General features: G+C 38.4%; 2 protein-coding genes across 3 annotated transcripts; one reads left to right on the top strand and one right to left on the bottom strand.

Moving 5' to 3' along the window:
* Positions 1-2,982: 2,982 nt before the first annotated feature.
* On the top strand, positions 2,983-5,997 carry SF3B5 (splicing factor 3b subunit 5). 2 transcript variants are annotated; one of them, XR_015796370.1, is made up of 2 exons: positions 2,983-3,668; positions 5,627-5,997. XR_015796370.1 is itself a non-coding variant. In XM_088141680.1 (1 exon), exon 1 carries the CDS (start codon positions 3,069-3,071, stop codon positions 3,327-3,329), a length of 261 nt encoding a protein of 86 aa, XP_087997806.1. In that variant the 5' UTR covers positions 2,983-3,068; the 3' UTR covers positions 3,330-3,766. The 2 variants fall into 2 exon arrangements, 1 of the variants encoding a protein (XP_087997806.1); XM_088141680.1 differs by lacking the exon at positions 5,627-5,997 and having other exon boundaries at positions 2,983-3,766.
* A 45-nt stretch (positions 5,998-6,042) lies between these two features.
* Positions 6,043-15,611, bottom strand: ZC2HC1B (zinc finger C2HC-type containing 1B). The gene is made up of 6 exons (XM_025163174.2): positions 15,575-15,611; positions 13,950-14,014; positions 10,523-10,642; positions 9,262-9,400; positions 8,237-8,367; positions 6,043-7,331 (listed from the first exon to the last, which is right to left on the bottom strand). Exons 1-6 carry the CDS (start codon positions 15,609-15,611, stop codon positions 7,206-7,208), a joined length of 618 nt encoding a protein of 205 aa, XP_025018942.2. The 3' UTR covers positions 6,043-7,205.
* Between the last annotated feature and the right edge of the window lie 315 nt (positions 15,612-15,926).

The raw sequence follows: 15,926 nt of genomic DNA, 5'->3' as shown, positions 1-15,926 counted from the left end.
CTATGTTGTTTGTGGAGACAAACTAGATGAGAGGCGTAATGCATGGGATGATGAATGTAAGTAATGTTTCCTTTATGCCATGCTGTTGATTACATACTTCAGAAGCTTAAGAGCTTGAATTCTTATTATTTTATCTTCCTGTGTTATTTAATTGCAGGTTTATATATGACGAGATGGAGTGTCAACAATCAATATCCTTCACCAGCTCTTAGTGTCCTTGTAGTGTGCTCTGAAAATTCTGCCTATCAATCCAAGCTGTACCAAGAGTCAAGTTTTTAATTTACCAGAATGTCCAGATCTGGCAATTTAAGTGTGGCTGGTACTTTTCTGCTGATGCCAATGGATAAGCCAACTGCCAGAAGCCTCGCAATCAATTAACCTATCCTGCTAGCTTGCTTGCTTTGTTTTTGCCATTACAAGAGAAAGTGGGGGGCGGGGGGGGGAGAGATGAAGAGGTACAGATGGAGTGTTATCAGTTTCCCAGAAATGGCCAAGGTCGTACCAGCGTGAAACCAGGAGAAACCCAGGGGCATGCGCAAGAACAGTTATGGGACATTAAGGGGGGAGCTGGAAGGAAAAGGGGGTAAAACTAATGGCTGGTGTGGGTCTTCCGGGAGGGCTGTGTGGCCGTGGTCTTGAAGTTTTGTTTCCTAACGTTTCGCCAGCACCTGTGACCGGCATCTTCAGAGTGCAGGAGCACAGACAGGAGCAGTTCTCTCTGTGCCCAGGGTGATGTGACCCTTTTTGTGGGTATTTATAGAGATCTGACGGGGGGGGGAAGGGGGGGGATTGGGTGTGTGTGGGTGGGGTTGGGTTACTGAGTGGCTGCTTGTTTTGGTGTCAGCATCTGTGTGTATCTTCCTGGGGATTAGGCAGGGTTTTTTCTTCTATTGAATTGTTAACGAGGGGCTGCTGGGGGTGATTAGCAAGTTCATTGTGTGAACTGTTCACATGTCCTGGTGGTTGAGCTGAGTTCATTGACCTTTTGCAGGCTGTATTTTTCAGGATTGGTAGCCAGGTTTTGTTGATTTTTAGACTCTCCTCTTTTTTACTGAAGCTATGCTGGTGTTTGTGAATCTCAATGGCTTCCCGGTATAGCCTGGTATAGTGGCTGTTGGTGTTGTCCAGTATCTCTGTGTTTTCAAATAGGAAAACTAAGGTAAAACTAAGTTTGGCACACGCGGGCTCTTTAGACTCAGCAATGCTTACAACTGTACACTAGTCTCTCAATAATTGAATTCTACTTTGAGCCTTAAACGGTTTCAGTGGGAACTGCTTTCATTGGGAACTGAGTCTTGCAGTTTCTTACACCAACATGGATGCACTGAGATTGGAAAGAGCCATCAGAGAACAACATCTAAGCTAACTCTGGCTTTAGCAGTACTAGTGGCTCTTAGCCTGGCTGCTTCTTGGGCTAAATAAATGGTCAAAGAATATTTGAGACTGCAGATTTTCAGAAATTATGAAAAATGTGTAAGTCTGCTTTATTCCTTGTACTAGAGATCACTGGAACCCTGTGTAAAGCAGGGCATGGAATACTAGAGTTGGAAAGGATTATTTAGGCCTACCTAGATCAGTGCTATAAACAAATTAAAGCATCTCTAACAGATAGCAGTTCTAGCTTCCACTTAACCACAGATGCCTCAAAAATAAAAGCAGTTGATATCAAGTTTATTTATTGTAAATCAGCTACCAACTTTTAAATATAACTCCATAGCATACAGAAAACAGAATTAAAAAACATAAAATTAGCAGTTACTTAAACCATAAAATTGCAATATTAAAGTATTAGCCAAAGATTAATGCAGTAAGCCCAGGCTTGACTAAAATATTCAAATCATCGACCTAATGCTTAGGTTTCTGATCCTAGAAACATCCTGTTACTATTCTACTAGTATTTGCAGCATCAGTCATCCAAGAACACAAATTAATGTAACTTCTGTGCAAAGTGGAAAATTATGACATCCGGTGGCTATTCTTTTTAACTACAAACTGGCTTGTAATCCAAACAACATTTTTAAAGTTTTTTTTTTTAATGCAGTAATTATAAGCATATATCCATCTCATTCAGTGAAGGAAGTCAGAGTAGCTATCTGTTCCCATGGTTTGCTCTGATGAAAGTTTTGTAAACCTATTTGCTTTCATGGGTCTACTCCTGTATCAGAATAAAACATAGGAGAGGATCTCTTCTACAAATGGAAAATCCTTACAGCCAGATCGTTTCGATTTGGCTGTAGATAGTTAGCCGTGAACACTTGGCACTTGCTTAGAGATACTGTACGTTCTTAAATTTAAATTTAATTTAAAGGTTTAAATTCATAAATCTTCACATCGTTCATACAAACCCTGGGTGAAAACAGTAGGCTAGTCTGAGAAATGAAGTTCTGGCTTGCATAACAGAGACTGCTTTGGGATTAGCTGATAAACATATTAATTAGTAAGAATGGAGAGACAGAAATTTTCTTTGAGGGACTGCTCTATACAAGCCACAGCATCCAACTCAATCTAGAGATGATACTCAGAGTTTTTAATTTCCCGCGAGGAAAGCGTTATCTGGGATGCTAAGGAAAATTCCGCCTGGTTAATGTCTGCATGGGAAACTACCCCGAAATTTCTACTCTGTAAACTAGAAAGTCGTTTTAAAAAGTCCCAGAAGGCGGAAGAGCGAAGCACCTCGTTGCACTGCCAACAAAACTGCATATAGTAGATTCAAATATCACATGAGAATTCCTCTCCAAAGACTCCAACTCCCGAGATACAGTTCGACTTTCTTTTTTTATATGGACGTTTTAAAATAAAAGGAAAACCGTTCCTTCCATTCGTTTAAAAAGAAGGAGGGGACAAATGTGACTGGCTACTTAGAATCTAAAGCCCGCCCCGTCCCACCTCGCGACAAATTATGATAATGACAATAGAAGGGTGGCTAGAGAGGAACATTGCCGCAAGGCGAGCTGCAGCTCGTAAAGCCGGAAGCGGAAATTGCGTTAGGCCGCCTTTTCCTTCGAGCTCCATTTTCTGAAGAGCGTTGGCGCGCACGGTCGGGGTGGCGTCCTAACATCTTGCGCATCATGACGGACCGTTACACGATTCACAGCCAGTTGGAGCACCTGCAGTCCAAGTACATCGGGACCGGCCATGCCGACACCACCAAATGGGAGTGGCTCGTGAACCAGCACCGGGACTCGTATTGCTCCTACATGGGCCATTTCGACTTGCTCAATTACTTCGCCATCGCCGAGAACGAAAGCAAGGCCCGCGTCCGCTTCAACCTCATGGAGAAGATGTTGCAACCCTGCGGGCCGCCCGCTGACAAACCGGACGAGTCTTAAGCTTGGAGCTGTGAGCCCGTCGGCGCTTCCGCCCAAGCGAGGAGGGAAGGAAGGATGAAGGAACGCAGCCTTGCCGACGGTGGGGGACCTGGCCCGGTGAACCATTATATTCTCCTCTGCGTCCTTCAAGCCACCTGTGACTGCTTGTTGACTTGCGTGGCTAACTTAATTCCGACATGTTTTGAACACCTACGTGGCAGGGAGGGCATCTTCTGAACTTCAGCTCTCTGCAGCCTGCGGGCACTTGTGATAGACTGAGCAGAACGAGGCCCGATGGTTTGTCTCTGGCTGTGGCTTCCTACGCATAGACAGGCACAGGGTGGCTTGCTTTAAAGGCTTGTAAATGCACCTTTTTCTTCATTTCCCGTTTTGGAGGGCTTGGGAGGCATTTTCACAATTTGGTTTAATAAAAGATTATGCATTTTTTTAAAAATAAATCTGTGTGGGTGATCAATTACAATAACAAACCAATGAGCCGCTGACAGATGGCATACTATTTAATACAGCTCTAAAATCTGTTCAAGTTGTACATTGTGGCTATACAGTCCTTGAGCAATCTCTGGTAAAAATGGTTGGATATTACAAATAGGTTATATAATTGGCCTTTGTCTCATGAATTCTGTGCAAGGATTTCTATGTTCGGTCAACCAAACTTTAAATTAGTTTTAATGACAAAACCAAAGGGTTATATTTGTTAACCAGTGTACTGATCAATAGACTAATGTAAAACTATTCTGCATTACATATTATTTTGTGATCTTAACTGTGGTATTGCCCCAGGTAAAACCAGTACATAATTTGGAGGTGGTCCTGGATTCTCAGCTCCTGCTCAGTGAGAAGGTAGCAGCAGTGATCAGGAAGGCTTTTGCACAGATCTGTTTGGTGTGCCAATTGTGTCCCTTCCTGATGAACAGGCCCTTCACACAGACATTCATCTCCTAGTCACTTTCCATTTGGACTATTGTAATATGTTCTACAAGAGCCCGTTTAATGTAATTGTTTAAAGCAGCAGGCTAGAAACAGGGAGTCTGTGAGTTCTAGTCCTACCTTGGGCATGAAGCTAGCAGGGTGACTTTGGGCCAGTCACTCTCAGCCCTAGGAAGAAGAAGGCAGTGGCACTTTGGAAAAATCTTGCCAAGGAAATTGCAGGAACTAGTCCAGGCAGTCTCTGGGAGTTAAGACTGATTCAAAGGCAGCACACAAAAGTGCTCTACATGGGGCTACCCTTGAAGGTCACTCTGAAACTAACTGGTCCAAAATGCAGGCAAATCAGTAGAGTGCTTCTTGCTTCATGTACAGAAAACTGCTGTTCTTTTACCTGCACTGGCTAACTAGTGGGCTTCTGGTTGTAATTCAGGGTGTTGTTACCTCTAAAGCTCTTAGCACTTCAGCTCCTAGTTATCTACAGAGATGCTTCTCTCCTATTGTTACTGCCCTATTAGTAAGGTCTGAAAGAGTTGACACCCTCCTGGTCCCAGCTGTAAAGCATTGTCACCTTGAGAGACCTAGAAGACACATCTTGGTAGCTGTTCCTGTGTTGTGGAACAGTATGCCTGCCCGCTGAGTTCTGTTTGGCCCGACTCTGAGGCTTCCATAAAAACCTGGCTCTTGTCAGGCCCTGGAGGAGGATGAAGTGGTTTGCTCCCTGATGGCAGTTTGGTGAAGAATATATTTTTGGTGTCATCTTCCCTAATAAGCACCATGTATTCATTTGGTGATTTTGTTTTGTTTGTTTTTAGTTATTATTTACTGGAGATTTTAGTCCTATTGCGTAAACTCCCTAGAGTCACTTTTTGATTAAGGCAGCATAGAAGTTGACAGATAAGTAAACTGGAGGGGAAAAAAAGATAGGAAAAATAGGCCATAGAGCAGGAAACACTCTCATTTACATAAGATTATTTACCATTTGTAAAAACTCTGTGGAATACAACCATGCTAGTTTTATTATCACATACTTCAATCCATCATACAAATCTTAAGAGAGATGGGAGGTTGAATGTTAGTAAACTGGTTTGCTGAACTCTTCTAGTTCTGGTGCTGTAAAAAGTAACGGCTGCTATTCAGAAACCTGGAGGGCATGTTCTCCTTATCTTCTTCCCTGAGTTGGAACCCTAAGAGCAGGCAAGCGTTAATTTAGGTAGTTTGAAATAAAGCAGATGATAACACAACAGCTTTGGTGCACTGCCCAATTTGAGAAGTATGGATGGTGGGGATAAATGATGTGTAGTCTGATCCTGAGTATGATTTCATAGATGTGTTACTGAACATCATATTTCTTCTCCTAATATGTGTGTTAGATTGCATCTTTTGAAGATACAAGAACAAGTAGCACAGGAGAAAAGGGATTATGAAGAAAAGCTGGTTTAAGAGGCTGAGGGAAACAAATTGGATAAGTATGTACAGGATGAAAATAGTGGAAAAAACTGGAAAAGAATGTGCTATTGAAAGAAATCATCTCCAGCTTGCAACTGTTAAATTTACATCAACTGACCAGGCAAACTTAAGAATGCACAGGAAGAATCAGAATTTTGGAACAATTTTACAATATTTTTTCACCAAAGCCTTTGATAAAGAAAGCTGTCAGAATGGTAGTTTTGTTTAATGAAACTGATCTGTAACTATTTGTATTTGGAATAAATCAGATGTATATAAATGAGAACAAGTCTTGTAAATGGTATGTTAGAGGTGTGAAGCATATAGAGAATGTTACAGTTCTCCATTTCATAGCTTATTTCTATGTAACAAAATTCTTAATTGTTATTTCTAACTGATTAGTCTTTTCTGAGAGGGTAAGTAATATGAAGATCTGAATTTCATGACTCCTGAGTGATTTAAAACTATGTCTCCCATGTATAAACCTAGTGTTTTACCCATTGTGTTACTGTCTTGGATAAGCAAAATACTCTACCCTATGTTATATGACCAGGGCAGAACTGTATGGGCCTAAATCCACTCAGATCAATGTGCTGGATTAGACCATAGCCTGTAAGCCTACACAATTAATGTATCTTACCCAGATTCTGTTCCAGAGGGAATAGGGGGTGCTTTTTTGTAAACAGCTCCAGCTGAAGGTTCAATACACTGTCCTTCAAAACAATAATACATCTATAAAGAACTCTGAAAAATATATCCTGAGAATGATCAGCAAATTCAAGCAATTTAAAAGCACTGTTGATTCCATTTACAGACTCAAGCATTAACCTGGCCATTTTACATTAAATTCAGTGGAATTTGACCATAGTTCAGTCATTGCTAATCCAAAATCCACTTTTTGAACTTTACTCAGACAGAGAGATGGTTCATGCTGATTCTATGACTTGACTTTAAAATTAAGCCAGAGTAAGATTAGTCAGCAAAAGGATCTTGAGCATTAATTTCACCTCACCCAAATATTATGTGCTGATCTGAATGCCAGTGTAACTGTGGGGAAGCAAACAATGGGAACAGTTACTCTCCAATCTCTATTACATGCTTTTGCCAGATCTTAAAATTATTTATTCTCTGCCTTTTAAGCACTTTACATGAATAACAAGTTATATAATCAATCTTGTTTTTAAAATAATAGCAGAGAGTAGAATACCAAAAAAAAAAAAAAACCCTGTAGGAAGCAATACTTTAAACTATATATTGCAACAAGTATATGTCAAATTTAATATCACATAATCTTAAATGATTGCAGTTGGCTTGTCAGTAGCAAAGCTTGATTTTACAGTGTAAGTTCTAGCGTGTCTTTTTTTTAAAGGATTTCAGATAAATACTGCATTGGCTGTAATATTCTTCATATACAGTATCTGCAAATATAGCATTAGTGGTAAAATATCGGTGTTGCAGTTCTGATGGGATGACTTTCATCCTTCAGTATTTCCGAACATTCTTTCAGATATGTTGCTTCTTACCTGTTGCAGATGGGCCAGTATTTGTCCCTTCTTGCAATTTGTTTTGAAGTAGTGTCCCCACAGCATTTGTTAAAGTTACTTCTTTTTTGGGAGCTCCTTGTTTCCCCTAGAAAATAGAGAGCAAATAACTAGACAGGGTCCCAACAGTGGCTCACAGTGTAATAATTATTTTTATATTTTAAAAATCCTCAAGGAAGCAAGAATAAAAGAAAAAAAGCCTTAAGCCTATAAAGAACAATTCCATGAGCCTTGATAAACATAGCAATATTTGCAGAAAGCCATCAAACTCTCTTGCACATGATTTAAATTTTCTTATTACGTCCCTACCCTCAACCATGTTATTGGGCAGAATAAAAATACAATAAATGTTTGTTGCTGGATAAAGTCAATTCTTCTTGCTTATGGCCTTTGGAAAGGTAAAAAAGTCTGTCTTCTGGAGATGGGGTCCCAAGCTTCTACAAATGACAGAACCCAAATTCCTTCTAAGATTTTCCTTTCATTCCTGCTATGAGCTTAGCATCTAAAACCAATTAATCCTCCTCTGACCAGTGGGAGAACTGTCTGTCTCTGCCTGAAGCATTCACTTTGAATAAATTTGAGTTTGGTTGGCTTTTTTAAAATTATGGCTTCTGAATCTTTGATTCACATAAAGGTTACATCATCTTTTTCTAAGTTTCAGAAAAAGTGACCATTAGGAACTGTAATTTAATATTCTAGTCCAAAGAAAGCTTTTACGTAATAAATGAAGCACAATTCTAGAACAATTAACTTGAAGGACAAAGGAAGGGCGAAGAACCATTACTGGAAAAAAAAAAAAGATTTTGCTTTCATTTGTTCCTTATCCCAAAGGAATTATTTGTCACTTCCTGAACCTGATATGAATGAGCCACAACAATGAAAGAAGGAGTTTGGTCAAAATTCTGCCATTTATATTCCCTCAAATGTTCCTTCAAAAACGGATGAGATAAAAATGGTGGAAGCAAAGAGCTTGAATAGAGTCCAATTACTTACAGAAGCTGGTTTGCCTCCTTTCTGGCCCGGGACAAAGGGTCGTCTGGCAGCTTGTTCTTTGCAAAAGTTGATGTGCCTTTCTGCGGCAGCCTCATTAAACCTCCTCATACAGTAAGGGCACTGAATATAATCTGAATATAACAAAGCAACACTGGTCAGTTCAAATTATACTTGGAAGACAAGTATATGGATTGCAACACTATAGAAATGGAGCAAGTACAGTAAATGAATGAATGACAGTTCCATAGTACTAGTACTAGTCACAATAAATATTTATTAGTTGTCAGAATTATACCAGCTTTTGATTCAGAAAGTAATCTACATTCAGTTATAAAGAGCAGAACAGATTGCATCTACAAATATATTTGGTCACTTTAGTTATATTATCTTGAGTATAACCATTTCTTTTTTAAATTACTTTTCTGGAAAACAGTAACTAAGTAGAAAGGTGTTTAGTGTAGGCAGCCACAGAGATGACCTTGGAGAAACCATGCAGAAACAATTGCGAAAAAAGCATGCATTAAGTCCGGAAAACACAAAAGTATGAGAAAGAAGCTCAGGCTGGCTCCACTATAATTCATTGGGGTATGAGAGGGAGGAAAGGAAAAACACAGTCCAGCTTTCAAGATTTTGTTATTATAACTTATATCAATAAAGTCAAAGTTATGGAGCAAGTTTTCTGACCGGCCCTACTGCAAAGGGCTGACAGTGGATCATCTGATATATTCCATAATGTTTCATTCAAAAACTGCCTCTTATCTTCCAAACTATTTTTTAAACTCTTGAGTTTTGAGATTAGTTGGAAATGCTTGTTGAAAAAGTGAGGGCAACTACACCTTCATCAAAAGAGTCATAATCTGCAGCTATCACGCAGTAGGAAAAATGAGGCTGAGACACTCTTATAGACTATTGCTCTCTACAGCCGGGACCCAGGGATCTGCATTGGCAAGCAACAAGCTTTTCCAACAAGCTTTTCTACTTTTCTACTTTTAAGTCAAGATACAGTTTCAGAACAAGTAAATCACCTGGGTTAATGGATGGAGGTGGTGGTGGTGGAAGTGGGCGGCCTTCTTTCATGGCTTGAGTGGCATGTTTGGCTGCTCTGATCGCTGAAATAAAATCTTCATGCTGTTGTCTCCAATTTGATTTTTTCTCCTGTGCGTTCTGGAAAGGAAATAGATTTCCCTTCTGCCAATCAGAGAATATAGTAATTAAAGATGTTGCTTTGAAAGGCAATTTCAAGAGATTTTGAACAGATTATGAATAATAAAACAATCCCAAGGGTTATTATAAGAGCCAGTTTGGTGTAGTGGTTAAGATACCAGGCTGAAAACTGGGAGACCTTGAGTTCTAGTCCCGTCTTAGGCACAAAGCCAGGGGGGTGACCTTGGGCCAGTCACACCCTCTCAGCCCTAGGAAGCAGGCAATGGCAGGCCACTTCCAAAGTCTTTTGAAGAAAACTGTAATGACTATTGCAGTCAGTCGCCAGAAGTTAACACTGATCTGAAGACACCAAAAAATAAAAATGTTTATTATTATTAGCTGTTTAGGGCAAAGAGAAATTCCCAGGTTTGCTTGTGTTGTAGGGGAGCCACTGCCAAAGCAGTCATTGAATGGGATTGATGAGGGCTTGGAAAAGGAGATAGCTTGGGAGGGTTGACAGAGTAGGAGATGTGGAAGGGAAGGCAAGCAGCAGCCCATTAATTCATTAATTAATTCATGTTAGAGTTGTATTATACCTTTTCCCCAGGAACATAAATCAGCATACCTAACATTCCTCCAATTTTTCCCCTCCACCGCAAGCCTGAGAAATATGCTGAGCTGAGACAGAATGTCTGGCCTAAAGTCATTGATTTTCCATGGCTGAGGGTGGACTTAAACCTGGGTCTCCTTGGTCCTGGCCCAACTCGATAACCAGTATGTCACACTGATTCTCCATGGGTTATACATGGATAATAGGATCTGAAAAGATATGAACCCTCAAAGCCATTCCTTTTAACAGCAATCATCTCATATGAATGTTGGAGGGGCAGAAGACAAAAAATGTACACCCCATTTTCAATCAGATAACGAAAGGAAGGAATTCCAGGCATTAGCTAGATGTTGGCGATCAAGTAATAAATCTTATGGGACCTTCCAAACCTCCACATTAAGACAGCCCCAATCTATACGAAGAATCCAGATGCCCCTTTCTCCAGTTCTATTGTCGCAAGCCACCTCTATGGCAATATCTGAAGACTTTGATACTCCTTAATGAAAACATGGGTATGGTGTTGACAGGCCTACCTTTGAGGGTGGCTTCTTTTTCACTGTTGGAATGTCAGTTCCCTGTAGTCGTTGTTTCAAGGAATTGAATGGCTTACGCTTCTTGCTGAAAATTTTTTTGCATATTGGATTGTGTCTTGCCTAAAGGAAAGGAAAAGTCTTACGGTCACGTTTTCTGAACGAGTGCAGTCAGACATTATTTCTGATTGCATTTCAATCTCTTTCCTTTTCCCCAAGGAAAGTTGTGATAGTTTCAACCTGCTTAGTGTATTACAGGACCTTAATGCTTAATTGAGAATTAGAAAAGAATAGGACTTTCAGGGAAGAAATGGCAGATTGAAGACAGCTCCATGAAAAGTGGAGCCAACGATTGCAGCTAAGAACAAGGATCCAATGATTGGCTCCTTTGACCCTCTCTGGAGAAGGAGAGGACATGAGGTTGCCCATATCATGCTCCATATGGTTGCTCCTCATGAGGAGACTGCAAGTCTCTGGAGGTGGGAGAACTAGGAGATAAGGGGATTTTGCCATTCTTGCTCTAGCCACAGTCGGAGCCTTTAAAGGACACTAAGATCTCATTTCCTTTGTTAATCACTTTTAGAAATTGCTTATTAACTGCTTTAAAGAACTTAGACACCTTCAAAATGAGAAGGCTGGAAATACCAGGTGAGTGTCTTCAATCCTTAATATAAGAAAATGAAACTGTATCTTTATAAGGTTTAAGAATTCAAAATAAACAGCAAAAAGTAAGACAAGGTTTTGGCTATAGAAAGTTTTAAACAGATTAAAGCTCAGAAAACATTGGAATATTTGGAATATTAAGACTTTGAAATTAATTTTAAAGAATAAATGCATTTTTGTTGGAAAGAAAAATTATTTTCGATACTGGAGATGTAACAAAATAAGCAACGTATAATGGCATTCAGAGATATTTTTGAGGAATGGGACTGGGATCTTGAATCAACAATGTCAGCTGTGTTGTGTGTTCTTATGAACAGTCTGTTGCCAGTAGAAACTATTACAGAAAAAGATTTGGAACAAAACTTATCTGACTTGATTGTGGAGAACAACATGAACAAGAATTTGTTACTGGATATACAAAAAAAAAAAAAATCAGATGAGACTAAAAATTAAGACGGAATTAAAGATCCCAATTCAAGAGAGTAACTGGAATAGTTTCTTCCTGCTGGACTTACAAAACAGGCTTGCTAAAGTTTTGAAGAAATTCAAGACAAGGGACAATAATCATTTGAATGGATTAAAGAGCAAGATTGTTTTAAAGGGAAGGAACATAAAGTTGGCTTATTTGATCAGGGTTAAAATGGAATATGTCGTTATTTTGGATGGTTTTTTCTGGACTTGCTGCCATTTGGACAGGAAAAGACATTATGTATTGGATTTGCTTACAGTTAAGAGTTGAGATATGGAATGATACATTTTATATTTGTTAATTAATGTTATTATTTTAGGGTTCTGTTTGGACTTTTTGCTGACACCTGCATTGGAAAAGATGTTGCTTATTGGACTTGCCTATAGTCAAGAGTTCAGTTATGTGATGAAGAGTTTCATATCTGTTAATTAAGAGGAGGTGAAGAGATAGTGAAACTGTATCTACTTGTGATGAGGGTGGGAAGTCGCTTTCTTAGGGTTTTTTCCCTTTCCTTTCCTTTCCTTTCCTTTCCTTTCCTTTCCTTTCCTTTCCTTTCCTTTCCTTTCCTTTCCTTTCCTTTCCTTTCCTTTCCTCTCCTCTCCTCTCCTCTCCTCTCCTCTCCTCTCCTCTCCTTTCCTTTCCTTTCCTTTCCTTTCCTTTCCTTTCCTTTCCTTTCCTTTCCTTTTTTTGCTTTCTTGCACCTTTTATTCTCTAATTTTCTTTTTCTTTTTAGCTTTATTATCTTTTACTATTGTAGTTAAAACTTTTAATAAAAATATTATTTAAAAAAAGATAATGGGAATTAGAAAATAATGTGTTTGTGTGTCACACATAATCATGGCATGTAATCATTGTTTTTGGTAGGTTAATTGGCCAACCTGTTCTGTGTTCAGCTTAACAGTTGGAAAGGATTGCATATCACACAGAAAAGCTGAGCCAGTGGCTATTTTTGATCTGTATGCATCAGGTTTATACCCCACCTTTTGTTTGTCACTTAATCATAGGTGCCTTGTGTGGTTAGTGACTTCAAAAGCTCTTTGGGGACCTGTTTAATTTACTCTCAATTGTGATACAGATGCTGGGAAGATTTATAACCCATGTCCAAGGTCAACTCAAGTTAAATATTAAGGCTTTGGGTTTTCTCTTCTCTAGCAAATATGTAGTTACTCCACTCCAGTTTATGATATTATCCTTGCTTTCCCCAGCTATAAAAGGAGGTAGGACAAGTATCTCTTTTTGTTGCACAATTTAACCTTCTGTTGCCCAGTGAACCCAATTTTCTTAATGTACGTGACACTCTGTGGCATAAACCTAAGAAAAGGTATTGGGCTCATGCAATACCCTCAGTTAAAAGAAGATGATGTGATATTTTATTGCCATGCAGATTCATACCAAATACCCATGTAAGCTGCCTTGTTTGTTAAAATCTGCTGCAAGATGAAGATGGCAGAGCTGTTGTCACTTTTAGCAACATATAGTGTCATCCAACCATCATTGTGCCATTATAACAGTAATAAAGATAGGCTTTATATTGCCACAATAGTGGTTGAGTAATGCTAGTGAGAAAATGGCTGATTGTTTGAAATTGCCTGAATGTAATAGAGTTTATAACACTGAGCTCCTTTTGATAGTTAATACTGAATAATGGCATTTGCATTGAGAATCCTTATCTTGCTATGTCTGTTACCTAACAGTTTGTGTTAGTGAGTAGCTAGTTTGCACAGACTCATTTGCATTGCACAAATATTATTTAGTTCCCTCTAAATGCTAGAATTTTGAACTAACACAGTATTTAGGTTAGCAAAGAAAACCAACTTCTTCCTCAGTTGTGCTTACAGTATTTTGACCATCTATGAGGTGTAGCTGTCAAGAAATAGACCTTACTGACCGAGCCACTTGCTTAATGTACTTCGAGTTAAGTTCTACTCCTATAGAAATCTATGCAACAGTTTAAAAGGAAAGTGAGAACCTGAGTGCACCATAGTAATTTAGCATCCAATGAGGGATTCTGAATCCATAAACATGAATTGCCAAAGTTGGGATATATCCCACACTCACATTTAGTATAGGAATATACACTTTTATGCACAAGCCTGTGGTTTACAAAGGCTTTTGTTAAATGAAATGCTTGTGTAAATTAGTGCAATGGTTGTCATCAATCTTCCTGCTAAAAATCTTCCTGCTTTTAGTTCACTTGTTTCTGAGTAAATGTTCATTAAGCGGGTTTAATTAAAACAGGTACCAGTTCTTTTTTTTTAATCACTTAAATACATTCAGTACAAAATGCTCTTATTTTACCAGTGCTTCCAGTGCAAAATGCCTTCCACAGGTGTCACAAGGAAGCAAGTTTGGTGCGCCAACCTCTGTGTGGAACAGTAACAATGATTATTTATTCACTTAATAAATCTCAAAAGCATAAGCAATTTTCATACATCTCTGTAAATATACTCTTAACCATTCTTCCTCAGGCTAATGGAAATAGGAGAGATTAATTCTGAATAATATGTAGTATCCAGAACTTATCTGCTATGAAGCAGTTACTGAATAGTATACACTAGCTGAGATTAACTTAGCATTTAATGGATAGGGCTACATCATTGATAAGATGTACATAGCAGTCCTATGCATATTTACTCAGAAGAAAGCACCAGTGCTCAATGAAACTTAATTCTAAATAGGTGCACACAGGATTGTCCACTCAGACTGAATACAATCACTTAACTATTGTATATGAATTGCATTGCAAGAACAGTCAGTTTTATATTTCTTGGGTTATATGTCTATAGCTTTAAAAAGGAAAAAAAATGTTCTTGTCTTGTATCTTCTGCCTCCATTATGTTTCTTAATGTTACTTTGAGGCAGAGGTTCAGACAGAGTTTTAATGAAAATCCTCAAAAGGTCAAGATAAGAACTGACAGAATAGATGGCATCATCTTTCATGGGCTATTTCAGGAATTTACTTTCAATGTGCAAATTTCTTTGAACACAGATGCCTTAAACAGAAAACGTTGCAGCAAGCCAGTTACATATTTATTTTTATTGCTTTTAGAAGGACTGTAAAGAGGCCTAGCAAGAAATGTTGCTCATGAGATAGCATCTGTTAGGAAGAGGTGTCTCCGTATTGAATAAAGTAAATGTTTCTTTAAATGACAACAAATAGGTATTCTGAAACATTTATTTGAAGTATTTTATCCCATATTTTAATTCAATACTCTCAAGGTACAGTAGTTTACAAAAATAATTAGTTTGCAGGGCTATTTAAAAGCTGTTTAGAGATCCATCTGAAATTATCAGAGTATGAAAGAGCACACTAAAGCGTAATGTAATTTATTTGGTTTCTGGCTTAGCCGCTGTGCTTTATTCAAAAACGATCAGTTGAATAAACCAGGACTTATCATTTGCAAACTTGGGTAATGTCAGTGCATTTGTATTAATGTATCATGGCTAGATAGTCCTTGCAATAGACGGTTATATACAAGACCCTTCTTTTTCACTTAAGTATAGTTAACTATCATGGTCCTGATGGAATATAGGGCATGTTATAAGAGTAAATTAAACACTCTTAATTGTGCAATGGTATTCTGATTCTTTACATTCTATGCTGAACTTAAACTATTTCTTTGGTGCCAAAAATCAAGAGTATAAAGGAAGCAATTAGGCTTGTCCCTCTTCTAAAGAACCAGGAAAATATCCAGGAAAAAAAGAAAACACGTCAGATGGCTACTAAACTGTCAGACAGATCTTTCAAGCAGGTTAAGCCATTGCATGGGATTTATTATAGGATAGTAATTGAATAAAGGATACTGATACTTCTAAACACAAGTCATGCAAATATACCAGTCTGAAATGCTTTTACTGTACTTAAAAAAAGTGACAAATTGTTTCACTGTGATAAAATAGCTGTTTTGTGGGATATTTCATACCTGTGGCATATGCTTTGTTTCCAGGATCCAAACTCATTTCATAGTGCAGTGATTTCAGATTCTCTTTAATATTTTTTCAGGGACACAGATGTACCTGATAGCTTACTTTCAGTTGTCTAGTTCCCTCACTTGCAGGAGTCCAAGTGAAATGTCATTGGCTGACAGATTAAACAATTATGACACATACAGCTCATGTGTAGTGATGCACATGGAAACACTAAGGATAAAGTGATCTAAATATGCCTACTTCAGCTGCCAGTATCTTTCCTTATAACACATTATAAACATATGCTGGGATGACACATAATAACCAGATTGTGAATAAATTATAAATTTCTGGTTTATGTATAAT

The sequence above is a fragment of the Python bivittatus genome, unplaced genomic scaffold (assembly GCF_059951505.1).
Source record: "Python bivittatus isolate LINGU-HERP-01145 unplaced genomic scaffold, Pbiv_v1 ctg000020_np1212, whole genome shotgun sequence".
NCBI classification, from domain to species: Eukaryota; Metazoa; Chordata; class Lepidosauria; order Squamata; family Pythonidae; genus Python; species Python bivittatus.
This window is presented reverse-complemented; position numbering and strand designations above follow the sequence as displayed.

Excerpts from the sequence above, each read along its gene's own strand:
- ZC2HC1B (XM_025163174.2), bottom strand. The coding sequence starts at position 15,611 with ATGAGTTTGGATCCTGGAAACAAAGCATATGCCACAG. Across the intron at positions 14,015-15,574 it reads AAACAAAGCATATGCCACAG|AGGTTGGCGCACCAAACTTG; the intron begins GTATGAAATATC and ends TGTTCCACACAG. Across the intron at positions 10,643-13,949 it reads ATTTTGCACTGGAAGCACTG|GCAAGACACAATCCAATATG; the intron begins GTAAAATAAGAG and ends CCTTTCCTTTAG.
- SF3B5 (XM_088141680.1), top strand. The coding sequence starts at position 3,069 with ATGACGGACCGTTACACGATTCACAGCCAGTTGGAGCACCTGCAGTCC.